We start from the raw sequence: 14,472 nt of genomic DNA, 5'->3' as shown, positions 1-14,472 counted from the left end.
GAGAGAGATACTTCGGATTATTCTCTACTGATATTCTGTATCTTGCTCTCTTCGAGCATCTTCCTCTGTCATGACATGTTCATTGTAGACATAACTTCTAACGGTGGTGTAATATTTCATTACAAAGGTGTTCTATGATTTATCGGACATTCCATTTCTCATTTTAAGCTATTATAAATAACACAGTAACGAACATTTCTGTACTAAAGTCTTTGCCCGTATACTAGATTATTTCCTTAAATATTAGATGTAATAGTGGAAGTATCGGTTCAAAAAGTATGAGTGTCTTCTGTGACTTTTGATACTAATTTCAAATTGCTTTCCAGTAAAGTATCGATTTATACTTCCTCCAGCAGCGTTTGAGAGTTTCAGAGTTTCTGACTCACCACAGCTTTAAATAGGGTCCTTTTTAAGTTCAAGCCACCTGATTTTTTTTTTAACAGGAGCTGGATTACTTTTGAACATAACCACAGAGATGTAAGATAACACTATCCTAATCCTAGAACATAAACAGATGTTATCCTAGTGTGTCATCGTGTGCCCCTACGCGGTTACAGGACGTTGGTATCTTGCTGGGAGGTACGCTCCATGATGTGCTAATACGTGCTTGTCCTACGGGGTGCAGAACTCCTGCTAAGGATTTGGGAACGAGGACATGGAGGATGCGGAACCCTGACTGGAAGGGGAAGCTTTGTGCAGTGTGTCTGAAGCATCGTGTGCATCATACCCCTGGGGAAGCTGCCTAAAATACAGTTTCTGGGGCCCTATCCCCAGACACTTGGATTCAGCAGATCTGGGGTGTGGCTTAGAGTCTTTATTTTCTAAAAGTACTCCAGTGGTTGTTGCAACACAGTTAGTCCTTGCACCCAGCTTTGCGGGCGGCCACTTTGAGATGGCTGTCACTCTCTTTAGAGCCCTAGTTCTGAACTCTGGCTGCACATTAGACTCCTCTCGGGAGCTTTACAAAACACTAATGCCAAAGCACCATCCTCTCCCACTCTCTGCCTAGTCTTTGAATTGGTCTGCCATGGGGTCAGGGCATAGGTTTGTTTAGAAGCTCCCAAGGTTAAAGCTGTGTTCCAGAAATATAGCTAGGATTGAGACCTACTCTAGAAGTTCCTCTAAATGCATGAACCCGACTGAAACAAGTGTACGCCGTGAACGCGCACCTGCTCACCTGCCGCCTTTATAGGAGTTTCAGGCTGGGCAGGGGGAAGGGAGGGGTCAGCATGTTTGGAAAAAGGTTAGAAGGGGCACCTGAGTGGGAGATGGGTGAATCCACTCACAACGATTAAAGGGAGAACCAGTAGGTTTTCAAGTGGAGAACAAATGGGGTTTTAGGTGCCAGCTAAGAAAGTGGGTCCAGATCTGTAAGTGAGAGACTGTGGCTGTAAAAGCTTTCTCTTATTTCACAGCCCTTTGTGACTCCCTGTTTGTTGTTTTGTCTCCGTGCATTTCCCTGGGTCTATCACAAGTAGAAATATTTAAACAGAAAAGGCTGTGTGCTTTTCTTCTGGGTACTCAAGAAACAGGAGCTCAATTATTTTAACCCCCACTGTAACTCTGAAAAATGTTTTATTACCTCTGTTTTGCAGAGGATGAAATTGAGGCTCAGAGAATTTGAAAAACTTGCTCAGCTAGGAAGTAAATTAGCATGGATCTGTCTGGCTGCCAGTCAAAGACAGGTGGAAACCACTGAGATGTCCGTGAAAACTTCTTTGCCATTAGGGCCTAACAGTAACATATAAACATAGCCACATACTTTCATGCATACATGCATGCATGTACAATACAAGTGGATGTATTTTAAATGTATCTGATTAACTTTTGCCTTTTTACATTTTATTTTAAATAATCAATATACACATATAATTTTAAACATATAGACAAATAAAATCATGCCTGCTGCTTTCTTTCTTTCTTTTTTTTTTACTGCAGTCTTTTTTTCTTTCCTACTTTTGCCTTCCCCCCTTCTACCATATTAGGCCAACACCCCATCTCTTCATCTCTCAGATATCTCCTATGCAAGCAACTGAATATGTATCCTTCTCTATGCTCAAATAATTATACACACAGTTAATAGGTGTTGCCAGATTATTGTCCAAAGAAGCAGTAACAATTCACACTGTACCAGCAAAGTGTCAGAGGACACTTCCTCCCTATCTCTTCCAACAAGAGTTAGCTCTTTTTAGATGTTTGCACTCCTGATGGGTGTAAAGCAATATCTCATTTTTGCTCCCGTTCGCATTTCCTAGAGATTTTGAGCATTCTGCATCTAATTTTGTGATTTGGATTTGCCCTCCTGTGAATTCCTTCCCATCCCCTTTGCCTGTTGTACTATTGAATTGCATGGCTTTTTCTTGTCTATAAGACTACTTTAACTCCTGACTTTACATTTGCATTACAAATATTTTTCCATCCTAATGTTTTCCATGATGTGCATGCTGACCTGTCCTTAAAGAGTATGTGCCCAGCTGGTATGTCCAGGTTGGCGTATTGATGTAAATAAGTCTGAGCCAGCCCACCTGTGCTGACTTGTGCATGTCAACGTGTCCACGCCGACATACTCACTCCAAACCATAAGCATCTGCATATTTGTATCCCCCTCTCCCGCCACCTCCCCCACCCCTGGGGGCAGGAGAACTTATAAATAACACCAATGCTTGGACTCCAGCTCAGACCAATTAACTCAGAATCCTGGGGGTCATGTGGGGTCCAAGAATCAGCATTTCTAATAGCGCCCCAGGTGCAGCCAGGGTTGACTGTCTTGGAGTCAGCATTGCTTAGCCCCAGAGTCCCCAGTGCTGTCATCTCTTAATGATTCCCCTTTTTTCTCCCTTTTTACAAGTGTTATTCTAGGAGACTCTCTCCCTTCTCTAACAAGTCAGTAAGTCTGGCTGATACGTGCTTTGCAGTGTTTCCCAGTCATCAACTCTCCATCCCCACTGTCCTGAGCTCGCTCAGACCCTCACTACCTGTGCTTGGAGCAACTTCAGAGGAGGACATGCTGGTCTCTCCCCTTGGGAACTTCTGTCACGCCCAGCACATTTCCCATGTCCAACATTTTGCACCAGTAGGATCCTCCTCTCCAGCTGGGTCAGCATCCTTGTCACCCTTCCCTCAACTGCATTGTGCTCGTCCCTACGTTTTATCTTTGCTTTCTATACCCACCTTTCCCCTTTACACACGCACACACATGCACGTGCACATTTACATTCCCTCTGATCTGCTTGCCGAAGTCTCTTTATTCTTCAAGTTTGTCTCAACTTCCACCTCTTTCGTAAACTTTTCTTAGATTAACCAAGACCTGCTTATAATAATTTTTACTTGCTGTTAATTTGTGCAACGTTGTTATTGCCTTAAAATGTTCACCAGGTGGTTCATGTTCCTAAATCTTCATTCTCCAACTGAATTGTTAGGATCTTGGTGGACAGAGTGTGTTTCTTACTTTTATCTCCCACAGTTCCCCTTGTCAAAGATACCCAAGGAAAACTCGCAGAATGAATGAATGACGTCTGGAATGATAGCGTGTGAATTCTAAGCATTGGCCTCTCTGCCAGTTCTCCCAAATCCTTAAAAACATTTCTTTACTAATGAGTAGGAAACTAGATTCAAAGTCATTGGGGATTTTTTTCTGCTTGCCCATCATTTCAGTCTTTCTCGGTCTCCTTTTGCCAGCTGCTCCAGTGCCCACAGGTGGCGGCCATCGTAGATGACATTGCCACCCAAATTCTGGCAAGTTGGTTCAAGTGTGAGGAGCCAGCCACTGTGAAGCTATTGCTGCGGATGACGGAGATCTTCGCGAAGCATGAAAACATGGTGAAATGGGGCAGGGGCCAAGGGCATGTTCTCAGGAGATGTTGTCACCTGAGGAAGAAACAGACCTGGAGGTCTGTTGGGTCCAGTTATGGATGGGTGGGACAGCCTCTTGGGATCAGAGGGGGCAAATCCTCATGAGGCCAGTCCACCAAGGACAGGGATTGAGACTTGAGGCATCAATGCTTTTTGCTCCCAGGGAAGGCCTCTGTGGAAGTTTTCCCATGGGTCGCTTCCAAGAATAGGCCAAGCCAGTCCCAGGATCCCAGACATATCACCCAGGTCTCCTGGAGATTGGTTTCATCATTAGGGATGAGGAAAGCACTGGAGATAGGAACTTGATAGGAAGGGAGCCTCCTCTGTCTTCTCTCCTCTTTCCATGGAGGACAGAAGGCACCTGCCCCAATGCCCTCCTGGGCAGCTCCCTCTGACGGCCACCCATGTGCTGGACCAGGCCCCGCTACCGAATGAAAAAGTGGCAGAGTGTGTGATCGCTGCCCCCACTTGTGGGACTGGATCGAATTGAAATGACAGTTCCTGGGCTTGGCAGGAGTTACTTCCCACCTCCCCACTTCCTGAGCTCCTGTCACTCTGCAGGTGAGACGACTCCGCATCCTCCAGCCCTGCGTACTGAACTGCTGCTACTCGTCGAACAGTGACGTTGTGAAGGAGACTTTCCTGGTGCTGAAGAATCTCCTCGAGCTCCTCACCTGGAAGTACTCCTCCTCTTTCCTTATTCACATCACCTACACTCTGGTGCCCTTCTTTGAGGAGGTGAAGTCCTCTGAGGGGTCATGTTCTTTCTCGAGGTGTCTGTAGAATAAGGGGTTTGGGCAGAATTCTCTCAAAGGGGTCTTCTAGCTTGAATGCGATGCTGTTCTGGAGGGGGCTGATTGCTCTGCCCTCTTGTATCACGATGGTAAAAGGGGTGAAATGGAGAGAGAGAACAGACGGCAGCAGCCAGGGAGAACCGTGGTGCTGTGGAATCAAAGCAGCCCACGTGGGGGACGGGCGCACACAGGAGCAGGTGGGCGTGGCGTGGAGCTTGGGGGCCACCTGGCCCTGGGCAATCTGGTGGACAGACGCAGAGGTGTCTTCTCCATGTTTCTGTGTGTGCCTTCTTTCCCAGGAGTCAGAGTATCTGCGCTTGACAGCCTTTGAGATCTATGGAGGTCTCTTGGCCAAGGTCAAGAGGAGGGTCTTTGTCTTGCCCTTGAGGCACCAGGTCCTCAGCTCGATAGTCCTCCTCGTGCTCCACCTGAAGGATGTGAATATCAGCGTGGCTGAGGTGAGACACCAGGCCTCGGAGCCTGGCTTCAGATCCCCTTCTCACGGGAGGTAAATGCTGCTCCTGTCACGCACTCAGGCAGGAGCTGTGGCAGGTTGGACAATGCCGAGAGTCCACGGGTCTCTGCCTCGGAGAGTTTCAGTAAGAGACTAGACTCCTGTCTCCATCTGGTTGGCAACTGACTCCCGGTGGAATGTTGTGGGCGTGAGAACTCCAAGGAGGAAAATCGCGCAGACTGGCTCCTTCCCTGCCCCTGGCTTCAGCCGTCTTCTCTCCGAGCGGCTTTCTGCACACTCCCCTGCCACGGAACAGGCAGTGTGGGGGCCGGAGCTGATGGGGCCTGGCACTGGCCTGCATTCTAGAATGAATGGGCCCAGGAGACCTGGGAATGTGAACTGCAGCTTGAAAACTTCAAAACCAGCTGATTCGATTTGTAGCAGGGCACCCCGTTCCACTGAGCGGCTACTTTGCCATACGAGGCCTCTTGGGCACCTCTGAGGATGGTGTGGAACAGGCGATGGAGTGGGGCTGATAACTTGGTGGGGGCGAGCCCCACCTTGAACTCAGTGGTGATATTCCTGATGGAGCCAACTCTGATTTAGGATAGTGACCATCAGTTGGGGGATTAAGACTTTGGGGAAATCTGTTTTCTGAGAGACTGTTTTGGGGGATGGGAAGCCATAGGGCCGTGTGGACAGGGCTGTGAAGTAGATAGTTTAATTGCTCTGGGTCTCAGTGTGGTATCACAGCCACTGGAAAAATCATTCCAACTGTAATTTTTAAATTTCTCATTAGTGAGAAAAATCTGTTGCAAATAGAGCCAAACTGCCTAGAGGATCCCTGACCTTCTGCTAACCTGTGGGTCCCTGTCTGTCCACTGGTATCTCCATCCTGCCCAGGCTGAACATTGTCTCCCTTCATTGTGCCCCCCTGTGTCCCTGCTCAGCCCCGCTCCCACAACTCCTCACACTCAGCCTTTTGTCTCCCCAGATCTGCCGGCCTGCCCTCTGCCGCACGGCCGCGTTACTGGGCTGGTCAAAGCTCAAAGCAGTATTTGCCGAGAAAGATGTATGGACTGTTCTCAGAGCCCTGGTGAGCCCCCAGCTAATTCACTGTTCTGCCCCCGTGCAAGGGAGGGTGGCGTCCCCAGCAGCCTGGGTCCTTCTCCTGCAGCTCTGGGGTTTGCAGCCGTCATTGCAACAGCAGCAGCAGCAGTGTAGCAGTGAGGTACTCACTGAGCATTTACTTTGTGCATGGCACCCTGGCATTGTGCCTGGCCTCCCATTGCTTCCTGTCTAAATTGAGGAGCTAGGCACACAAGCAGGTAATCTCAGAATACTTTGTAAGGGCTAAAAGAGAGAAATGTACTTCATGGTACAAGGGAGGGGTGTTCAGCCCAGTCTGGGAGTCGAAGGAAGGCTTCCTGGAGGAGGTGTCATCTTCGGGGGAGGAATGGAATGCAAAGTAACATTTAGGCAAAGGGAAGGGATCAGGAGTACAGGCCGAGGTGATGCTGTACACGGAGGTGTGGAGCAAAGAACTCACTCTATTCCAGGGATTTTGCATACATTGTCTTATATGATTATACCCTCACAACCACCCTGAGAAATCAGGGCAGAAAGGCCTGTGTGTGGGGAGCTACTGGTGGCTTAGAATCAGTAGAGCAGAGGCAGAAAACTCAGATGGCTACAAGGCCATGCAGGAAACACTAAACCAGGGAAACAGACTGGGCGGGCCCGAGGAGGATCAAAGGCCCTCAGGCCCAGCTCAGACAGCCTTCTCAGCATGGTCAGACACAACACACCCTGTGACAGGACGTATTTGGTAACACCCCTGCACTGTCTGAAAGTGAAATACATAAATAATAGAGTCTACCTATACACGTTTCCAAAATAAATAAATACAGTGTCCCAATTCCAAAGTGAAATAATTTATGATAAAATAACATGTATAAATATATGTAAAAATCTAATATAACATAAAGAAATGCTTGGGCTCAGTTACTCTAGAAGACATAATGAACAGCTGGACCCTTGCCCCTGTATGTAGAATTACTGTGAGTGGGTCTGCTACAGCTGCAGGATGATATAGGAATATTGTGTTGGGGACTCAAATACCACAAGATGTGTTGCTGTTGGTGATGTGATGTCACCAACAAATTCTTGGTGACGTTCTGAACAAAATGAAATATAGGCTTTGATTTATATTGCAGATGCATTCTTAGAAAATTCAGTGTACAGTATTTGAACTGTGAAAAAATACTCTGTATTATAGAAAAGAGTCATGAGCATAGGCTATTATAAGTAGGTTTTTGATTGACATGAATATGCAATGGGACATTAAAAATTGTTGTACCCCCTCTCATCATTTTGACAACCAAACACACTCCCTCCCCCACAAGTTTCATAATTTCCGCTGGGGACACTACAGTCCCCAGTCGAGAACCAACCTATTGTTTCTTTGAGAGAAAGTGGGCTCGGAGTTGCTAGATCTTTCAAATTAAGAGAAGTGGGAAATTGTTTAGGTAAAATTTCCCACATTTATGTGACAATTTACAATGTAAAACATTGTGTGGGCCAAACAGAAAATCTGTGAGCTGCGTTGGTTCATGGGCTGCACAGTCTCGGCAGGAGAGCCCAGAGCAGGAGGAAGAGGGGGCGGCGCCGTGCCATGGGGCTTTGGGCACAGGAAGGAGCAGGACTTCGTGCTGTAGGGAGCATTGAAGTGTCTTAGGCGAGGGGACAAGCTGGCTAGATGGCTGTGCATTTTAGACAAATCACTCAGGCTATAAAATCAGAGGAAAGTTTATGAGGGGTGGAATTGGAGCCTGTGCTCGAGAGGATCTTCATGGGGAGAAATGATGAAGTCGTGAAGATGGAGACATGGGAGGGATCCTCTAGCTATGCAGATGGATTTGACGTGCAGCGTGAAGATAAAGGTCGACTCAGGTGTCCCATGGGGGTGAATGCTGGTGTCACGGATGAGGTCAGGATTCTCATTTGAAGAAAAGATCCTGCCGCCAAAGAAAGCTGGGAAAAAACCATGATGTAGTTTGTACACACTTAGACTGCAGAGTGAAAAAGGACAGTGGGACAGTAGCAGGTGTGGAGGGGGAGGTGGTGGCTCCATTTTGTGGCTGTTGAATTTGTAAAGCTGTGGGAACTGCAAGTGGATCTATCCCATTGGAAGTTAGAAATACATCATGGGAGCTTGGAGAACAGGGCTGTGCTAGAGATATGATTTGCGGACACCGAGCATACTGTGAAATGGTAGATGCAAATCGCAACCACGAGCCCAGAATACCTAAGGAAATCGTGTAGCGGGAGAAGCATATGACTCAACACTGGGATCCCAGGAAACATCAGTTCTAAGGGTCCCGCAAAGGACACTAGGAAAGAAGATCAGGCCAAAAGTTGAAGGAGAACAAGAGAGGAGGGTCCTGGTCACCTGGGAAGGACAGAGCTCAGGAAGCAGTGGGTGGCAACAGGGTGGCTGCAGTGTGAGCTGAGGAACATAAAGACTGGAAGTGCCTAGTGGATTTGGACCACGGAAGCCACTGGTGACCTTGGTCCAGTCAGGGTCAGTGGGCTGGTGGGAGGAGACTGTGGTGCCAAAGCCCAAGGGTTCCTCAGGTAACTTCCAAAGATGGGACAGATGAGCAGGTGGGAGGCTCTGCCTCGCTGCCACCTTCAGCCAGAGCAGCCCCGCTCCTGTTGGCTTGGGATATGGAGTTTCCACTTAGGATTCTCCTTTGAAGAAAAGATCCTGCTGCCAAAAAAGTTGGAAAAAACGGTGATGTAGCCTCCTGTTTTAAGAACTTAGACTGCAGAATGAAAAAGGAGAGTAGGATAGTAGCCAGGAAGGAAGTGCAGGAGATGGGGTTAGGGTTAGTGTCAAAGGGAGGGACACAGCATCCTTTGAATGTTCGAGGATGAGCACAGAAGAGGACGCATGCCTAGGCAGAGGGAGGAAGCAAGGTATGAAAACACTATCTCATGCAGCGCTGCGAGGCTTGGTTTAAACAGGACGGTGTAGACATGGCTGGTTCTTTTGCAGCCTAGAGATATGACCACAAGATCGATGAGTTCAAAACAAGATGTAAATAAACAAGACTTAATGTGGTTCACTTCTCTACTTTAGGGAGTGGGAGAAAAAATGTGTGAGCCAAAGACTGGCAGCAAATCTGTATGAGTTTCATGCTCCAGTTGAGTCAAGGCCAGGGGAAGTGATCCCTGTGGTCTGGTCAATCCAGGAAGGGTTTCACGGATGAAATAAGACTTCAGGAGCTGGAGGAGGAGGGGATGGAGATGTGGAATGTTTTGACAGATTTTTTTGGACTGTAGGAGGGGGCAGAACTGGTAATGGTCCCCTTTCATCATAAAACACCTCTTCTTACAGCTGGAGCAGGAGAAGGACAGGGCTCTCTGGTTTCTGAAGCACAGTGTAGCCCTCTTCAAGAGCCCACAGGTCCCCATCCGCCAGGCAGCCGTGTGGTTTGCAGGTACGGCCTTCCGTCTTTTTGGGCCACAGTGTCCTTGTTGTAAGGTCAAACGGACTGAGGGCCCGGAACATGTTTGTATACAGGACCGAGGGTAATTACTCTGGAGGGTGGGAGGAAGCCTGTTCCCACCTGCTCCCCTTCCCTGCAGGAAATGTCTGGTTGGGTTGGGTGACCTTCCTACAGCAGAAGGGCCAAGTCCTAGGAAGCCCAGCTAGCAGAACTCCCGAATGGTGGGGTGTCAGGGGTGTGTGTGCTGCTCTGTGGGAGAAATTCAGACACAGGTGGGGACTTCCTCGCACCACCCCAGGGGAAAACGTCTTTGGAGCAGGGGGTATCCACTCCTTCACCAGCCCGATTGGCCTGGAACCCCTCAGGGAAGCAAGGGAAGCAATTTCAATACCTGAGGCTGGTGGCCAAGGGAGGGAACGACAAAGGGAAGGAAAGGTCGGTATTTTGGGAGGTGCACAAGAGCACTTGCAGCCAGGGCCCCATGGGATCTTTGTGGGGCCACTGAGGTGCCTCTGTGTCCTCCTGTAGGCCAGATTATCCAAACCGTTGACTTGGAACAGATGGATGAGATTCAGGAGTCATGCACAGGTGAGTGGCAGCCCGGTCGCCCACGCCTCGTGTGTTTTAGAGGTAATGGTGTTGGTGGGGAGTCTCAGAAATGAGAAGGAACGGGCAGGTGGGCACACAGAATTGATCCCGCAGAAGGAGTGAGGGGGTGGGCTCCTATTCAGGGCATCGAGGTTTGGGGTGCTGGTCACTCATCCTCACTCTTGTCAAGCTGGAGCCCATCCATCAGCCAGGATGGTCTTGAACTCTTCATAGGAGAGACATCCACTTTTTCTTACTTGGGGGCATAGGGCTTCCCAGGCCCTTCCCCCTGGAGGCCCCAAACTGCTCATGCTATGGTCCACACATTGCTACCTGCCCCTTTCGGCTGTCTTGCCTCTCGCAAGCACATGACCCTGCTGGGTTCCCACATGTGGCCGAGTCCCTGGCCACAGCTCTCTTGGGAGTCAGAGGACTTCACCCATACTATTCTATGGGCAGAGGAGGGCAGAGCAGGGAGGGGAAGGTGGAGAGGCCTGGCAGGGTTGGGAATGGATGCAGGCTGAGGGGCAGCCTGGCCTTGTGTCTCCCTGAGCCTGTGGCAGATGTGTGGCCTTGCTTGCACCTGAGCAGTGTGGACTCCCACAAGAAACTCGCTTATATTTTAAAAGCTGTCAGTCCCCGTCCCATGGGCCTGTACCTTTTCCATAGCAGGGCCCAGGACCTCCTTCCCAGTCCAACAACCTTTCTCTGTTCAGAGCACCATAGCAGTGTCTGTGTTTCAGCCCTCATGCACATGCAGAGAGACCCCGACCCCATGGTCAGCTGCCTCGCCACACAGACCTTCTACATCCTGGAAGCCAAGGAGAAGCTGCTGCAGGCCAAGACCCCGACCTCCTGCTTCTGCTGGAGGAAGCTCCAAAGGAGCTACTTCTGAGCCTGCGTCCTCGGGTCGCGCGTGTAGACCTGGCCCCGAGACTGTGGCAATGGGGTCAGGCTCCTGAGCCCTGCACTAGAAATGCAGGTGCGTTCCTGCAGCACCTCTATAATAAAAAGAGAAAGCATGCACTTTTGTGGAAGTCGATGTTTCCTTGCCATTCCAGGTGGTTCAATTCTTGGCCATATGCACAGAGCCACTTGTTGCGAGCCGCCTTCCCTGCAGCAAACATCTGGGTCCAGGCTGGCCTGTCCTGCTGTGCCCCTCCATGCCCTTCTCCCATTCAGCCGCACGCTCTGAGGCCAGAACAAGCAGCATCTTTTGCACCAACCTGAACTATGAGCTGGGAGGAAGGTAATGCTGGGACACATGAGATGTTCTAGAATCCAGTTGTACTGGCCGTATTCCTGACAGTGGGCAACAGAGTGGGCTCTGGCAAGTTTAGGTAGGAAAGGGATTTACAAAAGGGGTATTAGTGAGCTCGCTCACAAAGTATCCCGGGAGATCAGAGAGTTTGGATACTGCACAGCTAGGAAGAGGGCTGCTCTATGAAAACGCCACCCGTGGCTGCCCTTGGCATAGCCCAAACCATAGCCCCAGTGGCAGCACTCAGGGCTGGACACCAGGAGCTTGGCCGCTGTTTCTTTGAAGAGCCAGAAGTTCCCTCCCCTATCCCTATCAGAGAGGTGAGCCGGGTCAGTGCCGACAATCTCCCGTTGCTTCTGTTGGAATCAGTCTTACCTAGGTCCTCTGACAAAGTCCCCGGACTGATCCTTGGGGTCTATGCAGGGTCATTTGCAGTGTCCACAGCCACCAACCTCCTGCTCCCAAGCCAGGGTGTCACCTATTACCCCTGACCTTCAGTCAGCTGTGCCCTAGGCAAAGCTCATAGGACAACAGCCCCCTGCCCCGAAAAGTAGGCTCCCTCGGGGCAAGCATGCTCTGACTTGGGTGGACCCCTGGCCACAGCAAGGCGGATGCCTGGCGGGCACTAGCTCTTGCCCTGCAGTGCCAGCCTCTGCCACCTGCACCCCAGCTCTCGGGAGCGCAGAGCTCCTTCCTTGCTCGCCCTCTACCCGCCACGTGCCTCCTTGGCCTGTTCTCTGGCTCTGATGCCAGCTGCCACCAGCTTCACTAGGGGCCTTACCAGCTGAATCTTTTATAGATGGAGGTGAGTGTGGAAAATGTCACAAGACTCAGTCGTACATTCGGATCCCTTTCCTTGCCCCCCCAAAGGGCAATCTAGCTTTGCTACAAGCAACGATAAAAAGATTGATCTTATTAAAAAAACTATTAACGGGATAAGTGCATTGGGATAGGACCCATTTCGAAGACTTGGTCAAACCAAGGTAACGAGCACACAGAAGATGGTGGATTTTAGGGTCATCTCTATCCCAGGATGATCTTGGCCAGTTCTGTTGGCCTCTGTGGGCCTCAATTCCCTTCATCCATAAATTGAAAGTTTGGGAAAAATTATCTTTTAAGATGCCACCCAGCTCTGACAATAATCGGCTCATCAGATTCTGAGAAGTGCCATTTCCTTGTACCTTGAAAGCTGCCCCATGGCATATGCCATAAATGGGAACTTTCTTGACACTCTTTTGTTTTCCAAATTTTTTAAAGTAAGCAGATATTATGCTTATAGTTGGGGGCGGGTTGGGGGGAACCAACAACATCCCGCATCAAAAGAATAAAAAACAATCTCTTAACCCAGTGTTCCTGTCCCCTCCACCCCACCCCACACCCCTCAAGTGCCTGCACATCCTCAAGACACAGGGCGACTTGAGTTTGGAAGGACCTCCTTTTGCTACAAACCCTCTGGGGGGTGAGGGGAGCGCAATTGCAAGGGGGAACCACCTGCTGGAATCCACTGTAGTGCACCCCGACAAGGTCACCAGCACCTGGTCTCTGTGTCTCACCCACAACTGGCCCCCGGCCTGCAGGTGGCCACACCCAACCATCACTTCGTACAGCTCATAGTGGGCTCAGCATCATGGGCCAGTGGAGCGCGAGGGTGGGGCAGAAGAATGGCATGGGGTGGGGCTGGGTCTGCCAGCCAAAAACAACTGTCCTCAAGGAGCCACCCTGCTTCCCAGGGCAGGAGGCTCTGTGCCCGCAGAGGGGCTGGGGGATGCGACTCCTCCCATTTGTGTCTCCCTCTGTGGCTCAGGGTCCCTCTCACTGGCCAAGTCCCTTCTGTTTGAGGACCAGAAGCTTCTTGGGAGGAAGCTTCCCTCAGGAAGCCTTTCCCTCCTACAGACTCCAGGAACTCCTGGGTGGGTCATGTCATAGCTGTAGGTCTGGATAAGCAGCAGGGACCTGTGTAGGTTGAGGAAGCAACTTGCTTTTTATACTTGGGAAACAAAACAATGAGCCACCCTGTTGTCTTCCTGATATGGAAATCAGACAGTAAAGCTTTCAAAGTGGTCTTGGCTGGTGATGAAATGCAGATTCTCCCCCAGGGGTCTCTCTGTCCAGGGGATGGGCCAGAATCTTCAGGAGTTGATGGAGTGATTTGTGGTTATCAAAGGGAATGTGAGTTTTTAGAGACTGAAATGCACTGATGTAGAAAAAAAATCCTGATCACTGTAGATCTGTTTTCCTATACAGACTTTCTAGATTTTTGTCTTTGTCCCCTGGCAAGGGGACGAAGAAGCATGGCTGGCATGCACCACGCACAGTGTCCCAGGCCCTAGAAAGGCACGTGACACATCAGTGAAAGGCAAAGAGCACTGTGGTCAGGCAGGTCTGGGTTTAAATCCTAACAAAGTCACTTCCTGAGACTTATTTCATAAAATGAGAATATCAGCGATCACATGGGGTAATGAAGATCTAATAAATGCCTTGAATAGTGCCTGAAAAATAGCAGGTGCTCAGGAAATGCTGCTGCCTGCTCTTCCAGCGACTGCACCTGCCCCAGGAGGCAACATATGGAGTCTGGAGGAGAACGGGACAAACCTTTGCTTTTTAACTGGGTTTAAGTTCCAAACTCATAGCCCAGGAAGTTCTCATCAGGCTGGGCCCTACCCCAGAGGCCTGCCCCACCTACCACCACTACCAACCTCCCACCCTAAAAAAGGGCCAGCAGCCAAAGGTCAGCAGACCTCAGGGACCACACCTCCACAACAGTCATTCAGTTTTATTCATCACAACTTCTTAGAACACATACATCCAATCTAGGAACAGAAATGTACAGCATGAAGCTTAAATAACTTTCATACACTATGTACAGTCATCGGCAGAAGTACAAAACATATATACACCTTGTGCTAACCATATCGCGGAGGAGAGCATGGGCCAAATGAAACCCTGCAGCCTGGGCAGGGGGTGATCACTAGAAAAGAACTGGTGGGTAGGGCAGGGCCCTGATTCACT

At 49.7% G+C, this 14,472-nt stretch overlaps 1 protein-coding gene across 1 annotated transcript in view; it reads left to right on the top strand.

Annotated features, from left to right (window-relative positions):
- The window catches only part of LOC134391140 (maestro heat-like repeat-containing protein family member 7), a 35,036-nt gene extending 23,819 nt beyond the window's left edge, over positions 1-11,217 (top strand). Inside the window, exons 15-21 of the mRNA XM_063115073.1 lie at positions 3,679-3,819; positions 4,414-4,590; positions 4,946-5,104; positions 6,095-6,196; positions 9,503-9,605; positions 10,143-10,202; positions 10,946-11,217. Coding sequence (XP_062971143.1) covers positions 3,679-3,819; positions 4,414-4,590; positions 4,946-5,104; positions 6,095-6,196; positions 9,503-9,605; positions 10,143-10,202; positions 10,946-11,097 — 894 coding nt within the window. The 3' untranslated portion in view covers positions 11,098-11,217. The remainder of the gene's footprint in view (positions 1-3,678; positions 3,820-4,413; positions 4,591-4,945; positions 5,105-6,094; positions 6,197-9,502; positions 9,606-10,142; positions 10,203-10,945) is intronic.
- The last annotated feature ends 3,255 nt before the right edge of the window (positions 11,218-14,472 follow it).

The sequence above is a fragment of the Cynocephalus volans genome, chromosome 11 (genome assembly GCF_027409185.1).
Source record: "Cynocephalus volans isolate mCynVol1 chromosome 11, mCynVol1.pri, whole genome shotgun sequence".
Lineage (NCBI taxonomy): Eukaryota > Metazoa > Chordata > Mammalia > Dermoptera > Cynocephalidae > Cynocephalus > Cynocephalus volans.
This window is presented reverse-complemented; position numbering and strand designations above follow the sequence as displayed.